Source organism: Myotis daubentonii, chromosome 16 (assembly GCF_963259705.1).
Source record: "Myotis daubentonii chromosome 16, mMyoDau2.1, whole genome shotgun sequence".
Taxonomy (NCBI): Eukaryota; Metazoa; Chordata; class Mammalia; order Chiroptera; family Vespertilionidae; genus Myotis; species Myotis daubentonii.
Window position 1 is genome coordinate 20494119 of NC_081855.1, and position 26809 is coordinate 20520927.

General features: G+C 46.1%; 1 protein-coding gene and 1 pseudogene across 6 annotated transcripts in view; both read left to right on the top strand.

The window, feature by feature from the left end:
- The window catches only part of ANKFY1 (ankyrin repeat and FYVE domain containing 1), a 68966-nt gene that overhangs the window by 37819 nt on the left and 4338 nt on the right, over window positions 1-26809 (top strand). For all 6 annotated transcript variants that reach the window (XM_059669040.1, XM_059669041.1, XM_059669042.1 and 3 more), the window contains 17 exons: window positions 7732-7936; window positions 9546-9614; window positions 9832-10031; window positions 11227-11324; window positions 12295-12523; window positions 13382-13480; window positions 13735-13888; window positions 14465-14633; window positions 15431-15549; window positions 16198-16354; window positions 17268-17468; window positions 19125-19301; window positions 21617-21764; window positions 22226-22316; window positions 23016-23140; window positions 24727-24873; window positions 26567-26657. In XM_059669040.1, the coding sequence (XP_059525023.1) occupies window positions 7732-7936; window positions 9546-9614; window positions 9832-10031; window positions 11227-11324; window positions 12295-12523; window positions 13382-13480; window positions 13735-13888; window positions 14465-14633; window positions 15431-15549; window positions 16198-16354; window positions 17268-17468; window positions 19125-19301; window positions 21617-21764; window positions 22226-22316; window positions 23016-23140; window positions 24727-24873; window positions 26567-26657 (2479 nt within the window). The remainder of the gene's footprint in view (window positions 1-7731; window positions 7937-9545; window positions 9615-9831; window positions 10032-11226; window positions 11325-12294; window positions 12524-13381; window positions 13481-13734; window positions 13889-14464; window positions 14634-15430; window positions 15550-16197; window positions 16355-17267; window positions 17469-19124; window positions 19302-21616; window positions 21765-22225; window positions 22317-23015; window positions 23141-24726; window positions 24874-26566; window positions 26658-26809) is intronic.
- LOC132218190 (histone RNA hairpin-binding protein-like) lies at window positions 51-5777 on the top strand (annotated as a pseudogene).

Here is a 26809-nt window from a genome sequence, read left to right on the forward strand (position 1 = left end):
GAACCTGGGGACCTTTCAGTCTGCAGGCCGATGCTCTATCCACTGAGCCAAACCGGTTAGGGCGCTACAGATTCTAAAAGGCTTTTTGAGTCTGTACTCGTAGGACTACATGATTTAGAATTTGTCATCAGTGAGTGGGTCAAGGAAGGACCAAAGAGCTATTGCCTGTGCCTTGTTGGTTAGGCTCTTCATGGTGTCAACAGGGCCCCCGGAAGAAAGGCTAGAGAGATGGTGTTTTCAGAAGTACCTTTTACTTGGAAGCAATTGATTTGTTTGCTTTTCAATATCTTTCTCCAGGAATTGTGCTAGGAAGACTTAACTTGTATCAGTTACTGTAAGAGGGAAAATACCAAAACCTCAAATATTTAAACATATTCTTGGATTCAGAGTTGTCACTTTTACAAACTAGACTTCTCTTCTGTCCTGTCAAAGTGATAAAGTTTCATTTTGTTTTAGAAAAGTTATATTTTGTAGCTATATTTTGAGTACATAGTCATTAATAGTGGGAGAATATAGAAGTGATAGAATTAAGGTCAAAACATTTTAATTTTAATGAATTTGCTTTTCGAGGGAAAAAATACCTTTTGTCTTTTTTTCTCATGGCCTTATTAATTCTTAAGTCCCAAATGGATTCTGCCTGATTCAACTTTGCAGTAGTCTTTTTTTTTTTTTTAATTAAAAATGTTTAATGTTGATAATTATTGCAGAATTCCCCCACCTCCCCCTTTGCCTATCTCCACCTACCCCCAAACTCCCCCCTCTTTTGGCTTCACCACACTATTGTCCATGTCATGGGAGTTGTATATATGCTCTTTAGCTAATCCCTTCAACTTCTTTATCCAGGTACCCCTCTCCCCACTTCCCTTTGGCTCCTGCCAGTCTGTTCCATGTATCCATGCTTCTGGTTCCATTTTGTTTGTCAGTTTATTTAATTCATTAGATTCCACATATTAGTGAGATCATATGGTATTTGTCTTTCTCTCACTGGCTTATTTTGCTTTGCAAGGGTAAGAGTTCCTTCTTCTTTACAGCTGCATAGTATGCCATTGTGTAAATGTACCACAGTTGTTTTTTTTATCCATTGTTGAAGGGCAATTGGGCTGTTTCCAAATCTTAGCTATGCTAAATACTGCTGTTATGAACATAGGGGTGCATATATTCTTTCTGATTGGTGTTTCAGAGTTCTCAGGATAAATTCTGAGAAGTGGGATCGTTGAGTAAAAAGGCAATTTAATTTTTAAGAAAACTCCATACAGTTTTCTACAGTGGCTGCACCAATCTGCATTTCCACCAGCAATGCACTAGGGTTCCCTTTTCTCCACATCCTCACCAGCACTTGTTGTTTGTTGATTTATTGATATCACATCACACCTGCAGGTATGATGTGATATCTCATTGTAGTTTTAATTTGCATCTCTCTGATGATTAGTGACCTTGAGCATTTTTTCATATGTCCCTTGGCCATCTGTATGTCCTCTTTGGAGAAGTGTCTGTTTAGTTCCTTTGCCATTTTTTAATTGGATTGTTTGGCTTCCTGGTGTTGAGTTGTATAAATTCTTTATAAATTTTGGAAATTAACCCCTTATCAGATGTATCATTAACGAATATGTTCTCCCATACAGTGGGTTCTTTTCATTTTTTTATAAATCTTTATTGTTGAAAGTAGTACATATGTCCCCTTTTTTCCCTCCGTTGACCCTTCTAGCCTGCCTCTTCTTTTCATTTTGTTGATGGTTTCTTTTGCTGTGTAGAAACTTTTTAGCTTGATATAATCCCATTGATTTATCTTTTCCTGAGTTTCCCTTGCCCTTGGAGACATATTGGCAAAAATATTGCTGTGAGCCCAGCTGATGTGACTCAGTGGTTGAGCGTCAACCCATGAACCAAGAGGTCACTGGTTCAATTCCTGGTAGGACACATGCTTGGGTTTTGGGCCCCATCCCTGTAGGGAGCATGCAGAAGGCAGCCAATCAATGATGTTTCTATCTCTCCATCCCTCTCTTTTCCTCTCTCTCTAAAAATTAATAAAAACATGTAAAAAAGTGTTGTTGCTAGAAGTGACTGAGACTTTATTGCCTATGTTTTCTTCTGGGATTTTTATGGTTTTGCAACTTACATTTAAATCTTTTTATTAATTTTGAGTTTATTCTTGTGTATGGTGTAAGTTTCATTTTTTTGGTATGTATTCTGTCCAATTTTCCCAGCACCATTTGTTGAAGTGACTGTCTTTACTCCATTGAATGCTCTTGTCTTCTTTGTCAAATATTAATTGAGCATAAAGGTGTAGGTTGATTTTGGGGCCCTCTGTTGTGGTCTGTATGCCTGTTCTTATGCTAGTACCAGGTTGTTTTGATTACACTGGTCTTGTAGTATAGTTTGATATTCAGTATTGTGATATCTCCAACTTTGTTCTTCTTCTAGTAGTCATTTTTGACAGGTAGCATTCCAGTATTGAATGAAAGCTTTGAAAAATGCAAGAGCCTTGCCCTGGCCCGGTGACTTAGTTGGTTGGAGTGTCATCCCATACACCAAAAGGTTATTGGTTTGATTCCATGGGTTATAGGTTTCAGGTTCAATCTCTTAGGGTGCGTAAAGGAGGCAATCAATCGATGCTTCTCTTTCACATCGATGTTTCTCTCCTTTCCTCTATCTCTAATTTCAATAAAAACATTAAAGGGTGAGGATTAAAAACAACAACACTCCACCAACAACAAAATACCAAAGCTTTCATTTTGTAGAGGGATAGATGACTTGATTAAAGTACTTGGCCACTGTTTTGTTTAAATGTGGATATCAAAGACAGAGTGAACTGGTTCCCCCACATCTTAGTCATGCATATTTACCCATTCAATTATGTATTATTATTACACTATCATCGTCTCTGCTGCACTTTTGCCATTCACAAGTTGTTCCTTGTCGGTGGAATGTAGTAACTTCAAATATGGTTCTGTTGTAGCTGTGGCTTTATCCTTTTTGGGCAAAGGTTTTAACAATATAAACATTCCTCTAAGCCATGCATTAGAGGGCTAAGCTTGTTGGCTGATGGAGAGGAAAAATTTATTCATCATTGGGAAGGAAATCCTTAGAGTATATCAGTGTCGAGAGCAGATGCATTTTTCCCAAGTACTATTGTGCATTGTGCAAAGCCATTGGTGCTTAGCGCTGGGCGTGTGTTCAGTGGGGAAAGTTTCCACATAGGGAATTATTCTTTCCCATACTGTTTAATGACTGAGATGTTTATTTTGGAAACAAATAGAAATGTTACTACAAAAACAATCTCAGAATTATGTTTCTTTCCTCTTAGGGAGTTAAATTCTTGTGTATGATGAAAAAACATCTTTGGTGAGTTATTAAATATTTTGGTGATTGCTTAGTTACAAGAATTGCCAAGAATTGGTGATGCATTCCTGATGCTTATTTTCAGATTATTTATTCTTCCACTCTGAATTTTATCATTTGCTTATAAGCCAGTGGATTACAGTGTGGGTGTGATAAATCTGATTGCTGCTAACTTTGGAGAGTGTGACACAGTGTGGTGGATACAGCACTGGCATTGGATATGGGACATACCAAGGTTTGAATCCTGGCTCATCGACTACTCTGGCCTTGGACAAGTCACTTAACCACCCTGGTCTCCTTTTTCTCACCTGTGAAGTGGGAAGCATTTCTCTTTACTGATGTTGTGAGCATGAGAGACATTGTTAGCAGCACACCTCGCACAGTGACTGCCACGTGGTAGGGTCAGCCCATGGTTCTTACCTGGGCCCTGTGTTGAGTACCACAACTAGTAGCTCCAATTCCTGTAGGAACTTTTTTCACTTTTCCTTCCTCAACTTGAGCTATTAACCTTACTTTAAGTTTCTTATAATAAGAGTGAAGATCTTTCATATATAAGATTTAAGTCTGGTTCTGGACACATTTGTAAACAAAATAGTCCGTGATTATTCTATTAACTAAGTTAGTCCAGTCAATTTGTATGAAGAATGAAATAGGCAGCCAGTGTCTAGGTGAGTCCACAGGAGGGATGCCATCACTCTGATTAGCTGCATCTGGGCAAGAAGATGAATCCTTCTTAAAATATATATGTATCTATATATGTGCTGTTTTTTCTTAGCAGCCAGCATTAGTCAACAGGTCTCTTAAATTGGATGCTCCCATCTATTTGTAGATTTGCACCAACGGGAGCAGCATGAGACACAGTTTGTATTAATTAAGTAATGAAAGTTACTGTCTGTTGCCTGAATATAACTTTTATCAGGAAGCTGCATTCAAAGAAAAAAATGTATTCGGATTGTTTTTTAATGTTAACTGTGTTGTTAGGACTTTTTTTTATGTGGTCAGTTCATTATAACATCTCATGTACCAGACAGTGTTGTAGATGAGGTGATGAAGTAACTGAAACTTTTAAGCACTAAACAGTTTTTATTTGAAATGGTTTTGATGGAAATCTTTTTACACTGTATTAGAGGTTTTCTTATTGACAGGAACTTTATAAACAATGTTTTTGGTGTTTTCTATTCCCTCCCATTGTTCTGTTCTTTTTGTTTAGTTTTGTTTTCTTGTTAATCCTCACCTGAGAATACTTTTCCATTATTTTTGAAAGAAAGTAGGAGGGAGGGGAAGACACAGAGAGACAGACATATCCATGGGTTGTTTCCCACACGAGCCCCAACCAGGGCCAGGGATTGAGCCTCCAACTGAGGTATTGAACCTGGGACCCTTTAGTCTGCAGGCCGATGCTCTATCAGCATCTGAGGGGCCTGTGGTAGCCTAGCCACCTCAGTACAAGAGCTTACCCTCCCCAGCAAGATGGTCCCTTGGAGGAAAGTACCTGGGAGTGTTGAAAACCAAATGATTTTGAAATTTCATGTTCACTGAAGAGCAGATGAAACCCATATATTCAGATGGAAATGAGCACAGGAATATAGATAACAGACTTGAGAGCTTTGCCACTCCTGAAATCCTAAGCCCCATTCCAGATGTTTAGACTGCATAAGTATAGTTGAAGAAGATGGAATGGTATTGTAAGATGCAAAAGAAAACCTCTCGTTAGTGACTTTAAGAGAAAATCATCATCTGGAAGTTGTGATTCGGAGGAGTGTGCATTTATAATATGGACAGAATTAGAAACAGATAAAAGTGTCCAGATGCAAAGACAAAACAGATCAACTATGGAAAGAGAACCATTGCTTATGATCGGTATATTGAACAAGTTCCAAGGCACCTTTCACAACGTGGCATTCATCCCAGGACCTCCAGCGAAGTTAAGAAGTATAATCAACAATCATGGGACCAGCAGGTCAACCTGAGAGGTTGCTGTGCAGTTTTGGGATTTTCCAGTTAAAGAGGGATGTGATTTGCAAGAAATTAGTCCTGTCTAAACCTTGGTGAAATGGGGAAAGACTCTACAGACAGTACCTCTGAATCCCATGAGCTCTTGGGATGACTTAGCTATGTACTCTGGACTGTCGAGGGGAGGATGAGTTTGATTTGAAAGACTTCCCAGCTATGAGCTAATCGGGCTGCGTGGAGGCCACTGAAAAAACAGTTGCCTCCACCCAGCTGGAATGTCTCATAGCATGCATTGTGCATTTATAACTGGACTAGAGGCCCGGTGCACAAAAATCTTGCATGGGAGGGAGGGGTTCCCTCAGCCCAGCCTGCACCCTCTCCAGTCCGGGGCCCCTCAGGGGATGTCTGACTGCCGGTTTAGTCGGACATCCCTCTCATAATCCTGGACCACTGGCTCCTAATCGCTTACCTGCTGCCTGTCTGGTTGCCCCTAACTGCACCCCCCCCCCACTGGCCTGATCACCCCTCACTGCCTCTGTGTGCCGGCCTGGTCGCCCATAACCGCCCCCTGCTGCTGGCCAGGTCGCCCCCAACTGCCCCCCTGCCGGCCTGGTCACCCCTTACTGCCCCCCCTGCCAGCCTGGTTGCCCCCAACTGCCCCCCTCTGGTCTGGTCACCCCTAACTCCCCCCTCCCACCCTCACCAGCCTGGTCGCCCCCAACTGCCTCCCCCCCCACTGGCCTGGTTGCCTCTCACAGGCCCCCACTGGCCTGGTCGTCCCACACAGCCTGCTGTTCAGTCATTTGGTTGTTCCTCACTAACCCCCCTGCCAGCCTGGTCATAGGCAGCCATCTTGTGAGGGTGTGATGGTCAATTTGCATATTACCTCTTTATTATATAGGATGGTTTCTCTGTTAATAGTTTATTATCTTATGATGCATTGTCATTCTTGTCTTATTTTCATTAAGAAACATTAATTTTATGTGTAGTGATTTATGCATGTTTTGAATTATAAATGGAATTCAATCTGAGGAAGATTGAACTTTAATTTTGTAGCGAAGTTAATTGCTTAATTCCTACCATCTTCCAAGTTAACTTGACAAGATAGTCTAACTGGTTTTCCACAGTATTTTTAATATTAAATTGCCACTGGTCAGATTGCTTGGTTCTGAACTTAACCATGTATTCACAGAACCAATCTAGAGTCAGCTTTTTCTTGCTGGTGTATAACACAATAGTTCCAGAAATGTATACCTTTAATATATTCACGAAATGTAATTTTTGGCCTTTTGTCAAGATTGTCTGTCAAGGTAGCTCTTTTCCCTCACACAGAACACTAAATAGACAAAAATGGTGGTTTGAGCTGTTGAAATTACTGGGTTTTATGTACGTTACTCAGTTTCAGTTTGTTATGTGTGAATAGTCCTACTTAGCCTTTCTACCTGTAATGCTCCAAGAGTTAAGGCTGTGGAAGGAATTTAGAAATTTCATTTTTACATCCAGTTAATTTACCATGTAAAAATTTTTTGTAATTAGCAATGTGTACAGATTCTTTCTTCACATTTTCAGTTGTAAACTTGTTATTAAGACTGTTTGTATGTAATTAGATTGAGAAAAGGAAAAGAATCTTTGGGCAATAATAAATCAATCAGATGTGGTCTTACTCTGAAGAGGAACTGGTATGCAAGTACAGCAGGTTGAGGGTATGTGTTACTTAGGTATAGACTGATGAGGAAATGAAAGAGGGAGATAAATTGTATTGGGGAGAAATCTTGGAACCCTTTTTGAAAGTTGATGATCACAAGAGGCTTTTGAAGGATAGGAGTCTGGTATACTTAAACTAGAGGCCCGGTGCATGACATTCATGCACTGGGGGGCGGGGGGTCCCTCAGCCTGGCCTGCACTCTCTCACAGTTCAGGACCCCTCAGGGGATGTCGGCTGAGGGAGCCTTAGCGCTGCCACAGAGGCAGGAGAGGCTTCTGCCACCGCTGCTGCTGCGCTTGCCAGCTGTGATCCTGGCTTCTGGCTGAGCGGTGCTCCTGCTGTGGGAGCACACTGCCCACCAGGAGGCAGCTCCTGCTTTGAGCACCTTCCCTCTGGTGGTCAGTGCGCGTCATAGTGACCGGTCGTTCCGCTGTTTGGTCAATTTGCATATTCACCTTTTATTATATAGGATAGTGAAGTGGTATGTGGTGAGGGGCAGGACAGATAACAGGTAATCAGAAATTGAACAAAGTCTTTTGAATTCAAGTGTAACTCTGTGGTCTTAATGATGAGTTCCCTCCTACAGGTGTCCAGAGAGGTGCCGCTCAGACACACCTAATTGTTTCTCTTTGTCTACAGTTGCTGAATGATGCCTTTCTGAGGCAACATTGGCCAGAATAACTTGCCCTGGGTTTTGTCATATGTAACCACTACTTCTGTTATTTCTTTTCAAGGAGATGTCTTTGCTTCCACTTTCCTCATTAAGAATGGGGCCCACGTCAGTGCTGCTACATTGAGTGCCCAGGAGACACCGTTGCACCTGGTGGCATTGTACAGTTCAAAGAAACATTCAGCAGATGTGATGTCTGCAATGGCACAGATTGCAGAAGCCCTTCTGCAGGCTGGTGCCAATCCCAACATGCAGGACAGCAAGGGCAGGTAAGTGGGCGAGCAAACAGACTGTTCTTAGCACCATTCCCAGTGGCATGTAACTGGCAGACAGGGACTTGATGTTCTTTGGTTGGCATTATTCAATCTGATTTTTATTCAAGTCACAAACACTCATTTGTTGCACAAATGAGAGACATGACTAAGGCCTGAGGCATTTGGGGAAACCATTTCCATTCTAGATAACTGAGGTCTTTGGATTTTTAAGCGATTTCTGTCATCATCAGAGTGGTCATCTGGTTCAACTGCTCCAACGGAACCTCCTTCTAGCCTCTTTGTTAGAGTTGCTTGGGTAAATTGAAGAAGTGGAGCACACCATCTCAAGGCCGTCTGTTTTATTTCTGTGAGGTGTAATTGCTGGGAAATTCTGTATATTAAACCCAGTTCTACCTTCTTGCAAATACTTCCATTTAGACAACTATCTGCACAGCTTGCCACTTCTTCCTCAGCACAGCCCTTTGCAAATTTGACAGTAGCAGTTGTATACCATTTGCCCCTTCCCAGAAATATTTACTTGACGGTTCCTTGTGGTTTAGAATCCAAGAAAGGGCTGCCTGTCTTTGGGACAGCCATGTGGGGCGGGGGGGTGAAGGGGAGTGAAGCCATCTAAATCACCACTTTTCATCATAGCAACTCAGGATTTTATATCTTTGAAAACCCTCTTAAAAAAATAAAAGTTCTGTGAAGTCAGAATAGGGAAAGAGATTTGTGTGATGGACAAAATACTTAAATAAGGTGGATCTCCATGAACTCTCAATATCATGTGATAATTATGTTATTACCCAAACATAATTGCATTCTTTTTTTTCTTCTGTTGATTCTTTGTCCCCACCCCTGCCAGCTGCAGTAAGCTCTGGCAGCCTGTAGCTCTGAGATAGAGGCCGTCGGGGAGGCCCTGTGTGCTGCAGTGCCGTCTCCTTTGGGGCACTCGAGGGCTAAATAAAACAGTGAGGTGTGGTTAACTGACACTTTAATTAGTTCCTCCCTGTTGCCACTCTGAATGTTTTTGAGTACAACAGAAAATTATGGAATGATAAAAACTGCTGGGGTTTTTTTTTGTTTTTAATCCTCACTCAAGGATATGTTTATTGTTTTTAGAGAGAGGAAGCTAGGGTGGGGTGGGGGGAATGGAGAGAAACATCGATGTGAGAAACATGGATCAGTTGCCTCCTGTACACGCTCCAACTGGGCACCGAACCTGAAATCTAGGTATGTGCCCTAACCAGGAATTGAACCTGCAACCTTTTGGTGTATGGGATGACACTCCAAGCAACTGAGCCACCCAGCCAGGGTGAAACTGATGTTTTAAAAACATGAATATATGCACAATCAGTAAGGGTCAGGATTTAATTGGAGACTATATCTCTTCCTTTATTCTTATCCTTTTGGCTACTGAATAGTAAAGGGTAACATATAAACAAACCCATTTTCATTCTTTGCTACTTGGTCATGGTTTTGGGACACTGTTTGCCAGTGTAGAAAAAGCCCCGTGGAGAAATGTGGACGTTCTTGTGGTTGGTGATTCTGGTCGCCTCCTGCTGCGGCTTCTGTGTGCATTCAGGGCCATCCTGACTGACACCTCTCCTCCTTCACCCTGCAGGACTCCCTTACACTTGTCCATCGTGGCCAGGAACGAATACGTGTTCAATCAGTTGCTGCAGTGTAAACAGTACGTAGGGAGACACGGAGAAATGAAAAAGCAGTTATGAGGGTGGGATTGTGAGTGAAACATAATTTTTAAAATGTCTTTTAGTGTTGTAAATTTTAATAATTGAAAGTAAATTTTAAAAAATAGCCATTCAACAAATATTAAGGAAAGAATGAGGCTGTTGTCAGGACAGTGTCTGAAGAAAGCATTTGCTGCTCACATTGCTTCCTTGTTTCAGATTAGACTTAGAACTGAAAGACCATGAGGGCAGCACAGCTCTGTGGCTTGCAGTGCAGTACATCACTGTGTCATCCGATCAGTCCGTAAACCCCTTCGAAGACCTCCCTGTGGTCAATGGGACTTCATTTGATGAAAACAGCTTTGCAGCGAGGCTCATTCAGCGGGGCAGCAACACCAACGCACCTGACTCTAAAACAGGTAAAGCACGCATCCCTAAGAGCTGATGCTCAAGCCTGGAGGCTCCATGAAATACTGTGTCAGCGATTTACCAAAAATTTAGAAACTGAATGACATATTATTAAGTATTTTATACTTAAGTTTAACTATAGAGGAAGCCCAAGTTATTTTATTTTAATATTGTGCTTCAAAAAATTTGCCTGGCTGGCGTGGCTCACTGGTTGAGCATTGGCCTATGACCCAGGAGGTCACAGTTCGATTCCTGGTCAGGGCACATGCCCGGGTTGAGGATTCAATCCCCAGTGTCAGGTGTGCAGGAGGCAGCCGATCAGTGGTTCTCTTTTGTCATTGATGTTTCTATCTCTCTCCCTTTCCCTTCCTTTCTGGGGGAAAAAAAAATGTAGCCAGACTTTGAGTTGTGTCCATTAAGCTGAAATACTTTTGTTTATTTAATGCAGTGAGTTACAGACTTTTTGGACTCAGAACTCCTTTTACCCTCTTCAAGAGCTTTTGTTTTGGTGGGTTGTATTTTTGATGTTTATTGTATTAGAGGTTAAAACTGAGCTAAACCATTTGAAAACAAGAAGAAAAAAATTTTTTTGTTTTATTTAGAAAAGAGTGATAATGCTAAAAAAAAATATTTCTAAGCCAAGGACAAACATTTAAGGCCCCAAGAGTAAAAGTGAAGTACTTAAGGGGCATTTTCTGGTAGCATTTAGGTCGCAGTGTCTTCAAAATAGACATCTAACTCAGAGGTTTTCAGACATGGACACCTCCCCCACCCCACCCCCAACTTCCCACCCAGGGACATTGGGCATCACCTGTAACCATTTTTGATTGTCACAGCAAGGTTGGGGGTGCTGCTGTCACCTAGTGGGCAGAAGCCAGGAATACTGCTAAACATTGTGCGGTGCCTCACGTCAAAGAGTTATTTGGCCCAAAATGTTAGTAACACTGCTATTGAGAAGTGTATTCCAATCAAGCCCCAGGAAGGAGACCTGACTTACCTCTGGTTCTGGGTGGTGGCTAGTGCAAACCAGGCTCATCCTGTCTCTGGACTGTTCCTGAGAGTACCTGTGTGGACTTAAGTTGAACCTTCTTTAGGTGCTGGCTTGTCACTTGTGAAAGGTGGTGGGGCAGTCAGGGTGTGGTGCGCTATGGAACTGGACCTCATTGTTATGCAAATGGAAGAATGAATATGCCCACTTTCTCCTAGGAAATTGCTTACTGCAGCGGGCAGCTGAAGCAGGAAATGAGGCAGCAGCTCTTTTCCTGGCAACCAGTGGTGCCCAGGTCAACCACAGAAACAAGTGGGTAAGTGTGGCAGGGCAGCAAGGGGAGCAGTTTTGATCTGTGGAAGAAATGACAGTGACAGTTTAAAGGGGAAAATGGAATGGATTCTTTTTTTCAATTTGTCTCCAAGTAATATGTACACAGGATTAAAAAAGAGTGAAACAGGTGCTTGTATTCTCAAATATTGTTGGTTGCTTGATTCATTCAGCAACCATTTCCTAAACATTTATGGTATATTAGGTTGTAAACTATATGTATATACATACACATATATACATGTGTGTACATATCTTTCTTTGAATCTTCTGTCACTGGAGGGAAACATGGAACTAGTAATAAGGTTTCTTTAGGGGAGGATACTTGGGTAGTGGGGGCAAGGAGTGAGAGGAAACTTCACTAAATATTCTTGTAGCTTTTGAATTTTTTTTAATTTTTATTGATTTCAGAGAGGGAGGGAGAGGGAGAGAGGGAGACAGAAATATCAATGATGAGAGAGAATCATTGATCGGGAGCCCATAACCCAGGCATGCGCCCTGACTGGGAATCGAACCGACCTCCTGGTTTATAGGTCAGTGCTCAACCACTGAGACACACCGGCCTGGCAAGGCTCTTCCGTTTTCTGCAGCATTTATTTTAGCGACACTTGGAAGTCCTCTGTTGTTATTTAATAATAGTCCATCTATTATTTTTATAATTATAATTATAAAAACAAAGTGAAGGCTGGTTAAGAAGGTCATTGGAAATGCCGAAGATGATTTGCCAGAAAGTTGGACGGGTGCTTGGGAAGACATTGATGAATCTAGGGATGATGGCACAGGGGAAAGGGAAGAGCGGTGACCAGAAGGAGTGGGACAAAAGTCGTGGAGGCCAGCTGGTGACAGGATGAGCCAAGAGCTGTGACTGCCACTGGGACCTGAGTTTCAGCACTTAGGCTGTGAGTAGAACTCCCAGCCTGAAAGTGCTCTCCTTTGGATCATGTGTTTCTGTTCAGGGAGAAACCCCGTTGCACACGGCCTGTAGGCATGGCCTGGCCAACCTCACCGCAGAGCTCCTGCAGCAAGGTGCCAACCCAAACCTGCAGACCGAGGAAGCTCCGCCTCTGCCAAAGGAGGCTGCGTCCCTGGCCAGCTCCGTGGGCAGCGTCTACCTGCAGACGCCGTTGCACATGGCCATCGCCTATAATCACCCAGATGTGGTGTCTGTCATCCTGGAACAAAAAGGTGGGTGGTAGGAACTGCTGCCGGCCCCTGTGACCTGGGGATGGTGGTGCTGAGAGGTCACTACCGAGGTGATGCTTCTTTCCTGGTGCGTTTCTCAGATAAATTAGAGAAGCATATAGTCTGGCTCCTGGCTGCAGTGTACATTTTCAGGATGGGGCCTGCCCATTTCACCCGCCGGGTTAAGGTGTTAGGACTTTGACTGTGTCCTTTATTGTGGGGTGTTTGCCCAGGCATTTCCATGGAGGTCAAGCAAAGCTTTGCTTTGGCATGAGCTGTCTTGGAGAACTCTGCTGTGGCAGGTCCTCTACGAGCCACCGGTCCTCTCTGCCTCAGCCGTCCTGGCAGTGAACCACGGACGCCCCCACAGTTTCCCTCAGAAAGTCAGCCTCAGCGTTCTCTCCTGTCCCGGGCGTAGGGGGACTCTCACCTGTGTCCTGGCGAAGGCTCACCCTTTCTAGCACTGCTGTGGAGGCAGTGGGGCTTTGGGTAGAATGCACCTTTTCTTGGTCTTCACAGGAATGGTAAGATGGTAGGAATTACATTTAGGAAAACATTGCCAAGGCATGGTTTTGATCCTCTTTTCCACAATCAGGTAATTAACGTGTGTTTCCACAGTGGAGTCTAGTTTCCTTTCATGAACATTCAATGTTTTAAACTTTAAAAATTGTCATTTTCCCCATAAGCTTAGAATTTCTTTCCCCATGTGTTAGATTTCTTGGCTTCCACTCTCCACAAGAAGATTTATCAGTTTGTATTTTAGCCAGTCAGTTTGAAACTGATCTCTTACTCTCTTGGATACTTTAAATATGATCCATGGGATGGTGAAATCAAGTGTTCTTTTCCTTTAAAAAAATTTAGCTAATGCTCTTCATGCCACCAACAACTTGCAAATTATTCCGGACTTCAGCCTCAAGGATTCCCGAGACCAGACTGTGCTGGGCCTGGCATTATGGACAGGTAAGGCTGTGCGAGAGGCTGTTGATACCTGCACACAGACAGCGGCAGTCAGGAGGGGGTGAGGGAGAGAGGGAGAGAAGCAAGGAGGTGGGGAGGGCTTGGTTGTAAAATAACTTTCCCGTTTGGGTTAAGCCTGTATAATACATACCCAGTTTAAAAACTGCCGGCTTTGAGAAGTGGAGAGGGTGTGTTTGTTGCAGTAAGATGCTGGAGAAGTGGGGAAATGCATTAACCGGGGCTTGCTTATTTCCCAGGCATGCACACGATCGCAGCCCAGCTGCTGGGCTCCGGGGCGGGCATCAACGACACCATGTCGGACGGGCAGACGCTGCTGCACATGGCCATACAGCGGCAGGACAGCAAGAGCGCGCTCTTTCTCCTGGAGCACCAGGCGGACATAAACGTCAGGTGGGCTGAGCTGCGGCAGCGCGGGCCTCACTGACTCGAGGTGGTTCATGGGCATGGCCCTGCCTGTGGGACATATTGTCCTTGTCAGATAGGGGGAGGGCCGAAGGCTCTGAGGTAAATGCGGTGCAGAAACTGGGCGTGACCGTGCACTTGTGCTTGCCCCCACTTGCACTGTCTCATTAAAAAGGAGTCTCAAATCACTTGAGTAAGAATTTCAGTTATCACGAAGAACATTCCAATACATGAGCTGTCAAAAGGCTTGAGGGGGAAATACATGCCGTTAAACTTGCACTGCTTTGAGATGGTGTTAGAAGCAGCTACACGCCCTGCAGATTTCAACACCCTGCAGTGTTGGACCATTACTTTCCTGTGACATAGGACGGCATGGCTGTATGTTTTCAAAGATCTGGGACAGATGCTATTGACAGGTTATATTTCTCGGAAAGGATATTAATGAATGTGAATGAATTAGTTTAAGGGATACAGTGGATTCAGGCCTCTGGAATGGCCAGAAGGGCACCCTTTGTCGTTTGGCTTTCACTACAAATGCTAGTTGTGGTGTGCATGTCCTAGCAGGACTCGGGATGGGGAGACAGCCCTTCAGCTGGCCATCAAAAATCAGCTCCCGCTTGTAGTGGATGCCATCTGCACCCGAGGAGCTGACATGTCTGTGCCGGACGAGAAGGGGAACCCCCCGTTGTGGCTCGCACTGGCAAATAATCTGGAGGACATCGCTTCGACTCTGGTGAGTCAGACTCAACTTTAGCCTCTTTTTACACATGGGGATATTTTGTGTCAGAGATAGATGGATTTGTTACCTACAAAGCGGCCACAAAGAGCAAGAGATCTGCCAGGTAACAAACTGAGCCAAGCACGAGCAGTAGGAAATCACACTAGAGAGACTTGCAGTTCAGCATGGTCTCGGATGACCCATTTTTTAGGCTGCTTGTATCAAGAAAACTGCCAAGAAGCAAGGGTTTCCTCAAGAATCTGCTCTGAGGTGGGTTAATTTGATGTGGGCTACCCTGGCTGTCACCAGAGTGACACATTCCCAAATCTCAGTTTTGTCTCCTGTTCAGAAGATAGGCCCCCAAAGCAGAGGTAACTCTGGAAGTTATTAGCTTTTTGAAGAGCCTGAAATGTGACAATAAGGCATTTGCACCTGGGGGCTTTACCCAGTGGTTACTGACTTCCCCTGTTAATTACAGGTGGGTGTTACTGGGGGCATGCGCACGTGCTCGCATTCTATTCCTTGTGTGTGTTTCCTATTCCTTCTAGAACACAACTCAAGAGGGCACTAATTAAATATATCTCTCATATTTCCTAAACACATCACTTCAAGGACTTGTGCACACTTGCACAGAGCAGGTTTTAATAATTGTTTGTAAATCTGATGAATGATTCAGATAAAAATCATTATCAGTTCATTAACAACCGTGTCTTGCCTGAAAATGAATCTAATGATGCACATAGAGCTCCAAGATGGTAGTGAAAATGTTGGCCTTTTCCAAGCAGTGTTGTGAGTAACTTGTTTTTCTGCAGGTCAGACATGGCTGTGATGCCACATGCTGGGGCCCGGGACCTAGCGGGTGCCTTCAGACACTCCTGCACAGAGCCATCGACGAGAACAACGAGTCCACCACCTGCTTCCTTATTCGCAGGTCTGAGAACACTAAGTATCTCTTCAAATCTTTTTTATTCAGCAAGACTGTTGGCTACAGTCTTGTTGGCCGGACTCTCCTAATTAAGGCTATCAGAGGGTCACTGTCTGTCAAGTTAAGTCAGCCAAGAGATGTGACTCATTTGTGAGGAAAGGACCTTGAGTGCCCAGATCAGAGAATATGCTGTCAGCCTCCTGCAGGCTGCCCACAGTCAAATCAGGCCAGTTTACACAATGAAGCCAGGAGGCTCGGGGGTGAGGGGGGTTGCTGGGAGACCAGATGGCCTCTTGCAGGACCCCCTCAAAGATACATGAGCCATAAGAGGCTCCATAGCTTCTTAGTACAGGCTGTGTGGGAGGCAAGTCATGCAGGAAACCTGTTGAGTAGTGGTTCTCAAACTTTAAGTGCATGCTGCTCCCCTGGGGGGATGTAGAGTTCTGCTGCCCAGGCTGTCCTGTCCCTAAGACCAGTACAGAAGAATCTGTGGAGGGGGACCCAGACACTGACATTTAAGGCCAAGGACAGCAGTCCCGGGCGGAGATTTTTGCTGGATTGGACAGGGCTGCTGCTGGGTACTTACCTGCATGCCTGGAGGCTGGATGAAGCTTGGCACTTGAAGCCTTCCTTTCATTTCCCCCTTCTCTTCAGCGGCTGCGATGTGAACAGTCCCAGACAGCCCGGTGCTAATGGAGAAGGCGAGGAAGAGGCCAGAGACGGGCAGACGCCCTTGCATTTGGCAGCCTCCTGGGGACTGGAAGAGACGGTCCAGTGTCTTCTGGAGTTTGGTGCCAATGTAAATGCACAGGTATGGAGAGTGTCTCTTCTCCGGGGGCGTGTTGGTAACCCCAGGATTAGGGAAAAGCTCCTCTTCTGGCAAAGGGGCCTTGCAGCTTCTCAGTCCCGGTCTGCTTTACCACAAACGGGGCTAAGCTGCAGACAGAGGGAGTGACTAGCCTGCCTAGTCACTTCAGTGATCTCACGTCGAGGCTTTTCTTCTTTGTGCCTTGATCCTTCAATTTGGCTTAGCCTCCTATCCCGGCTAGTTAAAGATTTCCATTCAGAGTTAGTTCTACTCCCAGGCTACATACACACAGTCCCCAACTCGGGATGGTTGACTTAGTGATTTTTCAACTCTATGACGGCACAAAAGCGATACGCATAATTTAGTAAATTACGTGAGATTGTGTTAGATTATTTTGCCCAGTTGTAAGCTAAAGTAAGTGTTCTGAGCACATTTAAGGTAGGCGAGGCTAAGTTAATGGTGTTCTGTAGGTTGGGTGTGGTAAATGCATTTTCGACTTAAAAGATATTCCAGTCCCCAGAATGATAGGTTTATTGGGATATAGCGCCACTGTAAGTTGAGGAGCATCTGGACAGTGTTCAGTAAAATGTTCCAGTAGTTCAACTGAGCATCCCTGAGTCATGAACATTTATGTGGGCGGCCCTGTAGTTAGTCAGAGAAGGAGAGTGTAACTTGGAAGTGAGTTTGACTGCAGATCTTGTAAACAAGTGTGTGTGTATGCACCTAGGTCACTAGGGCAGGGGATGGGGAGTGGCTTTTAGTCGTCTCTGCTTGGCCTCAGAGCTGATTTCAAACACTGGGTGGCAGTATTGATTCTGAGAACCAAATTTGGTTTAAAAGTTATCCCCCTTTATATTTTAAAACCCTGAGTTTTGTCGTTCATTTGAAGATTGAAATCTGTGCCTTGTCCCTGTAGGATGCAGAAGGAAGAACGCCTATCCATGTGGCCATCAGCAACCAACATAGTGTCATCATTCAGCTATTGATTTCTCACCCTGACATCCACTTGAATGTCCGAGACAGACAAGGGCTGACCCCTTTTGCCTGCGCCATGACTTACAAGAACAACAAGGCGGCCGAGGCCATCCTGAAACGCGAGTCCGGGGCTGCAGAGCAGGTGAGTGACCAGCACCCAGCATTCTCTACGGCGTCCTGAGCAGGGCAGAGCCTGTTCCATGGAGACTAAAGATATGTCTCCAGTCATATAGGTCTCTTCTACGTAAAGACAGTGTTTTGAAATTATACTCCCCTTTCTTAAAACCTGACCATTTAGATGTCCTGTCAGTGCGGGATGAGGTTACTGTTCTGTCCTGTGTGTCTGCTCACTCTTTGCCTTTGCTTGGTTGTTTAATTGCCCCAGTAATGAGTATGTTTAAGAGATTGAAATTGACTTGAGCTTTTGGTGTGATTTGGGCAACTTTCTGCGTATTTTAGAGGAGTTAAGTTATCATTCCGCTTAGCAGGCTCAGTTGTCCTGTTCTTTCTGGATGGTGAACTGTTGACCTGGAACAGCAGATTGGGTGGGAAATGACAGCAGCAACTGATCTGAGGCGGGAGCTGGGATGTGTTTGTTTGAGTCTCTATTGAGCACTTAGAATACTGCCAAGATGTTGAGTAGCCATTTCTGAAGGTAGATGGAAACTTGGGACCTTGCAACAATCTCAGATAGTTGAAGACTGTAGCTTGGTGTTCAGACTTCTGTATGTCGTGTCTTCAGCATTTACGTAGGTGTGGCTGCATCGTGCAGGTTGTGCAGCTATGTAAAATGTGCAAGAATGGACAGTCATCTCACGTTTCTTCTCAGTCTAGTGTGAAACTGGTACTGTTGATCAGAGCCTTTTGCAGATACATTGCTGTGATACCAGCGTACACTGTGGAAATGTGTTAGGGACTGTGCTGTGTGTGTGCAGCATGTCGGAGTCTCCCTCACTTCTCACTGATCACTCATACTGATGTGGCAGCTCTTACAACTGCAGGACTCACTGTAATTTTTTGTTTTGTTTTTTTGATTTTTTTTTTACAGAAAGGAAGGGAAAGGGATAGAGAGTTAGAAGCAACGATCAGCTGCCTCCTGCACACCCCCTACTGGGGATGTGCCCGCAACCAAGGTACATGCCCTTGACCGGAATCGAACCTGGGACCCTTCAGTCCCAGGCTGACGCTCCATTCACTGAGCCAAACCAGTTAGGGCAGGAATCTCTTGTAGTTTCATTTGAGTGAGCTTTTGTCTGCTTTACATGATGAAGCAAAGTCTGCGTTACACTGTTGGTTGCCTCCCCAATATGTACTGTCATCCTGTAGCTCTATAAAAGAGGAAATTTTCTGAAAGTTTCTGAAGATTTGTTTGACTGTTTGGGGTCAGGCTGCCATTTTTGCTGGGGTGCTAGGATGCTGGGTGCCTGTTTTAGCTAAAGCAAGGGGCTCCCAAAGTTAACCTCCACCCTTGCCTTTCCCTGATATTGCAGTGTGTTGGTACCTTCCTTTCCCTGTCCTTTAGGTTGTCTGTTTCTTGGCTTTCCAAGTCTAGCTCCTGCTGTGCAAGGGCACCAGCACTGCTGGGCCAGTACAGTGGCTGCCTGTCCCTGCCCGTGAGGATGACCATGCACACACGGGCATGTGCACATATATGTCGAGTGGTCTGTTCGGGGTGGGGCCTTCCTAGAACTGAGGGAAGGATATACCATGACTTCTCCAGTGGTCAGAGCAGCCCGCAGGTGCTCGAGGAGCCACTCTTCCATGGGGGAGCCCACTCATATTTTGGTTCTTGCCTCAGGTGGATAACAAGGGCCGGAATTTTCTTCATGTGGCAGTTCAGAACTCTGATATTGAAAGTGTCCTGTTCCTGATCAGCGTCCAGGCTAATGTGAATTCCAGAGTCCAGGATGCTTCCAAGTTGACCCCTTTGCACCTTGCTGTCCAAGCAGGCTCAGAGATTATCGTCCGCAATTTGGTAAGTGTCGCCGAAACATTACATGAAACATGCAGACAAAGCATGTGGTAGAATGTGTGCCAAATCTCTCACCATAGGTGTTTTCCAGTTACTGTGAAAGGCCATTGCACATTTGAGGGAGAGTAAGCCATGTGCCGGAGAAGCAGGTGTATCAGCATATCCTAAGTCCCAGTGGGCTGCTTGGGCTGGCAGGTGCTGAATGAGGACACGAGAGAAAGCAGGATTTGGGTGGCAGAGGTGGTGGGAACATCTAGGGAAAGGAGATCCCCTTCTGATTGCTTGCTCTGTGTCAGGCGCTCAGCTGGGGCGTTCTGGTGTGCGCATGCACATGCGTGTTCTCTCTCTCTCTCTCTCTCTCTCTCTCTCTCTCTCTCTCTCTTTCATTCTCCTCTTTATTTTTGAGTTATAATTAATATATAACATTAGTTTCGGGTATATAACATTGATAGCTATTTATGTAAAAGCCTAAGCGACTGTCCAACTGTTCAACCATCCAACCGGTAGCTATGATGTGCAATGACCACCAGGGGGAAGACACTCCAACCAGTAGCTATGACCACCAGGGGGAATGAGAGAGAGGAGGGAGCCCAATTCTGGGGTGGGTCAACCGAGTACCACCCTCTTGCAATCTGGAACTCCTCGGGGGATGTTGGAGAGCCGATTTCAGTCCAATCCCCATAGGCCAGGCCAAGGCGCCCCAGCAGTGCATGAATCCATGCACCAGGCCTCTAGTCTATATATATAAAAGCCTAAGCAACCGAAACGTTGACCAGTCGCTATGATGTGCACTAACCACAGGGGATAGACCAGGGGTGGGCAAACTTTTTGACTCGAGGGCCATAATGGGTTCTTAAACTGGACCGGAAGACAGGAACAAAAGCATGGATGGAGTGTTTGTGTGAACTAATATAAATTCAAAGTAAACATCATTACATAAAAGGTACGGTCTTTTTTTTTAGTTTTATTCATTTCAAGCGGGCTGGATCCTGCCCGCAGGCCATAGTTTGCCCACAGCTGGGATAGACGCTCAACGCAAGAGCTGCCCCCTGGTGGTCAGTGTGCTCCCACAGCAGGAGCGCTGCTCAGATGACCAACGGGTGCCAGACGCTGGCGAGCACAGCTAGGGCAGGGGGAGCCTCTCCCGCCTCTGTGGCAGCACTACAGGGCAACAGCAGGCGCAGTAGGGCCCAGGATGAGCGGGAGCAGCACAGAGCCTGGCCCAGGCTCAGGCTCCTCCCTGGACACTTGGCTTCGCCACTACTACATCCCTCGGGGGAAAATAATGAGAAAATAATATAACAGTAGTACATGCTAGCCCCGGCCAGTTTGGCTCAGTTGCTTGGAGTGTTGTCCCATGCACCAAAGGGTTGTGGGTTCTATTCCCAGTCAGGGCACATACCTAGGGTTTGGATTCAATGGCAGGTCGGCAGGTAACCCATCAATATTCCTCTCTCTCACATTGATGTCTCTCTCTCTTTCTTCCCTCCTCCCCTCCCTCTCCTTCCTCTCTTAAGAAAAAACAGTACATGCTTATTGTGAAAAACTTAAAGCATATAAGGATGGATATATTGCAAAAAGTATCTCTCGAACCCTCAACTTTTCCTCTGAGTTTGGTATATATGTTTTTAAATACGTTCAGTTTCTATGTTTATGTGTGAATGTATATATATTTCTCTGTATCTCTCTCTCCAAATGAATAATACTATCATACTGTCTCCTAATTTGACTTTTTGTTTAAATATTTTAATACTTTATTTAAAAATATATATTTTTATTGATTTCAGAGAGGAAGGGAGAGGGAGAGAGATAATAGAAATATCAATGATGAGAGAGAATCATTGATTGGCTGCCTCCTGCACCCCATACACTGGGCCCACAACCTGGGCATGTGCCCTGACTGGAAATTGAATCGTGATCTCCTGGTTTGTAGGTAGACACTCAACCACTGAGCCATGCCAGCCAGGCTATATTGTCATTTTCATAACTAAATCCTTTTTGCAATCTGGTTTTACTTTTCTAAATAACGGACATCCTTAATAGTGAACATCATTGCAGTCTTGTATAATTTTATGTACTGATGTTTACAAGTAGACATTTCTGTGTCCGAAGGAATGCCTTCTTAACATTTTGGTGATTGTCGGTTTGTCCTTGGGCAAGTTTGCTGGCTTATGCCGGAGTGTGTGTGAGGCCCTATGCTCCCAGCTTTGCTAGCAGGATAGACTCCGTGGATGTCAGAATCAGACAGGCTTGGTCCCCTTAAGTAGGACCTTGTTTGATTGTGGCAAAGAGGCTGCTCATGTGATCAACTTCAACAGCTTCTTGCAGGAGCCAAAGTGAATGAATTAACCAAGCACCGCCAGACCGCCCTCCATCTCGCTGCCCAGCAGGACCTGCCCACCATCTGTTCGGTCCTCTTGGAGAATGGAGTGGACTTTGCTGCTGTGGATGAGAATGGAAATAATGGTAAAACCCAGTCGTTCCCTTTTGTCCAGTGCTCAGTGCCTTAAGCAGTCCCTCCATTCTAGGGGTGGAGGTGCCCTGCACTCTTGGGTCTGCTCCCCCTCAGGGAGGCTGGCTTTCATAGGAGCAGAGCATGGCAGGGAAGGCTCTGAGCCAGGCATCCAGCATGCCACTGCCCAGGCTCTGAGCAGCCTATGATCTGAATGGTAACCCCTGAAGCCAAAAGTGGCTTCTTAGGAAACCATTAAAGCTCATTTTTGGGTAACCGTGGAAGCAGAAAGCAAAGTCTTGTAAGGTTGCATTTATGGCTCATTCTTGGGGGTGGTGAAGACTGGAAAGGATATAAGTGGACCGCGGCTGCTCTGTCTGCGTCCCTTTTAGAGCAAGGTTTGTGAGGGTGAGGAGCAGTCAAGATTTCCTGTGTGTGCTTCCGGGCTTGCACAGTAAGAGGCTCTATTCCCTAGCTCTTCATCTCGCTGTCATGCACGGTCGACTCAACAACATCCGGGTCCTCCTGACTGAGTGCACCGTGGACGCCGAAGCCTTTAACCTAAGGTGAGTGTGCGGTGAGTGTGTGTGGTCCAGAGCAGAGGCCAGTGCGCCACATGCCTGGCTGCCCCTTGAAGCTTGTGGTCACTGGTGCCGCGCATTAGCCCCACACACATGCTGCAGAACTGGCCACTGCGGCACTGGACCAGGCTTTGGTACCCTGGAATTTTTCTTTTTGAAGAATTCTTTTTAGAAAAACTTTTATGACTTACTAGAGGCCTAGTGCACGAAAATTCGTGCACTCAGAGGGTCCCTCAGCCCGGCCTGCACCCTCTCACAGTCTGGGAGCCCTCAGGGGATGTCTTACTGACGGCTTAGGCCCACTCCCCCTAGTGAGGAGTGGGCCTAAGCTGCAGTCTGGCCTCCCTCTGCAGGAGGCGACCAGGTAGCTGATCAGGGGACAGTGCCGGTCGGCGCGGCCCCGCGCCCCCTTCCCTTGCCCCTCCACCATCGCTGGTCGCTGCCACTTCCCCCCACCATTGCTGTCCCCTCCCTCTGCCTGCTGGCACATGCCTTGGCTGTCCTGATGCCGCCTGCTCACTGGCCCATCCCCCCGCCTACTGGTCAATTTGCATATTATGCTTTTATTATATAGGATTATGTGTTTTTTGATTTGTCCAGCATCACAGAGTTCAGAAAATCTCATTTCTTTTCTGGATGATGGCTGTGGCAGATACATACCTAACTTTCCACTTGTTTTGTCAGAGGCCAGTCGCCACTGCACATTTTGGGACAATATGGCAAAGAGAATGCAGCAGCCATCTTTGATCTCTTCTTAGAGTGCATGCCTGAGTATCCTCTCGATAAACCGGATGCAGAAGGAAACACAGGTATGTAATGAGCTGTTTGTGTGTCCTGTCTCCTGTATTCCTTGCTTCCTGGAAAAACAAGAGCCCAGGCACACATGTTGCTGTGTAAGTGCTTTCAGTCCAGTGCACTCCTGCTGGGCTCTGAGCATCTGTCACAGACCCCGGCCTTGGATTGGGCAGTGTCTGACTTGAGGCACAGCACATGATGTGTATCTGCTCCACAGCCATACCCTTGTCCAAACAGGCCCACCCACTTGTTTTTATTGACCTCATATACCTCTTACCTAGGCAACAAGGGCCCTTCCCAAGCTCCCATATACCAGGAGAGAAATAAAATATAAGCACCTCACAGATGCTTCAGAAGGAGGAAGTGGGCTACACAATTGTTGACATGCTTTGGGAACGCGGCAAGGGCTGATGACTTATTGAGGGGGTTTGAAAATAGGCCTCTCTAATGGTGTTGCTCTAGCTACGAACAGTCGCTATATTAATTTGTGTAGCTTTCATAGTTTTTAAAAATATACATATACTTTGACATTCATTTTCTTGTTGAACACCCACAACAATGCTATAAGATAAGCAATACAGTGTGTCCCCATTTTCAAGTAAGGAAACGATGATGAAACCCAAATCTCTCCTTCCCAGTGCAGGGCTCTCTGAGCATTTCCTGCTGATGTGTCCCATTCATTGCCCTCAGGCCAGACAGCGCCTCCACGGCGTTGGCACGATGCATCACCAGGGGTGTCCCGAACCTTAGCACGGGACCACATATCTTGTCACCAGTCCCTGGCCCTGGGGAGAGTTCTTGGCCTTGAGCCACAGCGTGGATTTTAAGCCGGCAGTGGTGAGCCTGAGCTTCCGAGGAGCCGGCCCTGGGAGTGAGCTGCTGGGCCCAGCACCTGCTCTGGGGAGCACCGTCTTCCAGGAGCAGGAAACAGGCAGGCAGGCACTGAAGTACACAGCAGACCTGGCTACAGATACCTCGCTGTCATATTCCAGCAGGCAATTCTGGGTAAACTTTGCAAGTTCTCTATGCCCATTTCTTCACTTCAGATAAAAACCCTTATCTTACTGGATTATTGAGAGAATTAAGTGAAAGAATTTGTCTGGAAAGGTAAGCAAAGGGGAGCTACAGTTAGCTGTAATTGTTAGTAAAAAGGGCCAGCAGGAAGGCCTGGCCAGAGCCTGGTTCCACTAGGCCTGCGCCTGCACCGAAGAAGGGCTCCGGGGGGTGGAAGAGCTTTCTGGAATATGTTCCCCACACGGACGTTTTTCCGCCTGTGTGCCTGCCTCACGGGTCTTTAGATTCAGTTACATTGTGTGAAAGAGCTTTGTCCTCCTGGTGTTTCATGCCAGGGGAAGGCGGCGGAGACAGTGTGTGCTTTTCCATCAGTGTCTGTCCCCCTTTAGTTCCCGCAGCCGAAGCTCCAAATGGGCAAGGGGGTCTCCCTGGAGCTGGAGCTGCGCTGGCGTCCCCTGGCTCAGGGCCGGGTCCTCAGTGAGGGTCTCACTAGCCACAGGCTTCCTCTGTCCCAATGGGGCTGTCCTCCCTCAGCTGCCCTCTGCCAGCCCTTTGGGAAGTAGCCCTACTGTGTTTTGTTTTCCAGTGCTGCTGCTAGCATACATGAAGGGGAATGCCAACTTGTGCCGAGCCATCGTCCGATCTGGGGCTCGCCTCGGGGTGAATAATAACCAAGGAGTCAACATTTTCAACTACCAGGTTGCCACCAAGCAACTCCTGTTCAGACTGTTAGGTGAGTGGCCTACTTCCCGCCCTTGCCCTGCGAGCACAGTGCAGTGCTGAGACTCTAGACGTATTGGGGAACTGTGCGTTCCTAACGACTGGTTCCTGAACAAGCTGTTTTCCGGGCACCATGCAGGACTTTGTGTGCATGCCATGAAGGGCCTTCGGGCCACGGGGGGAGGGTCACCATTGGTCTCTTTCAGTGCTCGCCTTGCTGCTGCTAGAGCCCCCTAAGCTCCAGGCAGGTCCCCCTTCCTTGGGTCCTGGCTGCTCATCAGCACCTTCATCCTTCGGCTGATTCAGACTCTGCCTCCTTCAGAGTAGCTTCTGCTTTAGCCCCACTCACTCTCCATTCTCTGTTTCTGTTTCCTTCTGTGAAGAGGAGCTCTTCACTCTTGATTCTTCAATACTTGTTCTTCCCCATTGACGAGGCAGAGAGAATCAGAATGCTTCAAGTGCCTGCAGGTCACTGTGCTGTCATCACCCACAATGGACACAGCACAGGGTTATTAGCCCCATAGTATGGCCAGAGGAATGAGCTCAGAAATATTTAGTAGCCCGGCTGACGTGGCTCAGTGGTTGAGCAGTGACCTATGAACCAGGAGGTCGGGGTTTGATTCCTGGTCAGGGCACATGCCTGGGTTGCTGGCTCGATTCCCAGTAGGGGGCATGCAGGAGGCAACTGATCAATGATTCTTTCTCATCATTGATATTTCTCTCTCTCTCTCTCTCTCTCTCTCTCTCTCTCTCTCTCTCTCTCTCTCTCTCTCTCCCCCTTTCTCTTCCTCTCTGAAATCAACCATATATATATATATATATATATATATATATATATATATATATATATATTTATATTTATATATATATATGTTTTTTAAAGAAATGTTTATTAGCTATCCATTTTGATGTAAGTGATTTACCCAAGGTCACAAAGCTGATGTGTAGCAGAGCCAGTGCTAAAGAAGTGTTTCTGTGATGCCTGGTCTACTGTTTGCATGCACTTGGTTGGCCTTTTAAGAGCTCAGAATAGGAGCCTAATGCAGTGCTGGCGTGTAGAGGTGCTTGATAATGAGTGATTCGTGTGCTGCCTCCTCCCCGGGCACTCAGTCTACTGTGTATAAAGTACTCAGGCAGAGCCTGGCGTACAGCTAGTGACCACTAAATGAATACTCATGCTTGTTGCTGTTATCTACACTGATAACCCCCAACCCAAATGCTCCACAGCCTCTGCAAACCCAAGACCAAACCCCTCATTGTCTCCTTCCTGCTCCCCGCCCCCCCTCACTCCCTGCTGCTGTTTACTCTTCTTAGAATGCATGCCTGACCCTACAGATCCTTCGCACTCAGTGTCTCTTATCTTGGTCTCCTCCTCCCTGTTCCCCTTACCATGTGGTCCCTGCCGGTGTTTCTAGCTGTGGTCTCTGCTCTCTCCTCACTGTGCCTTACACTGCAGCCATGCGTTTCCCCACAAACACTGCAGTTTCGCTCCCTGGATACCGTTTCCTTCTCCCCAGCCTGCCTGGTGGTGCTGGGTCTCCATATTCTCCTCTGTGAAGGCTCCCTGACCCAGTTCGAGTGTGTGCTCCTTCGTCCCTCGGTCACTCCGCAGCGCGCTGTTTACTGTTTCCCTGCTCCTTCTGGAGCTCCGCATCTTGCCTGGCACAGTCGCTGTCTGACAGGAGCGTCTCCTGCCTGTGTTACAGATATGCTGTCCAAGGAGCCGCCCTGGTGTGACGGCTCCAACTGCTACGAGTGCACTGCCAAGTTCGGAGTCACGACTCGCAAACACCACTGGTGAGACCCTGGCCAGAGAGGAGGGGACTCCTGCTATTGCCACTGCTTCTGCCTTTTTCCATAAGCCATGACCTTGCCAGGGCCCTGCACTCTCCTGGGCAAAACTTGACCCAAAGGAGGGATGTGAGGGCAGGACTGCATCCCTGTATGGA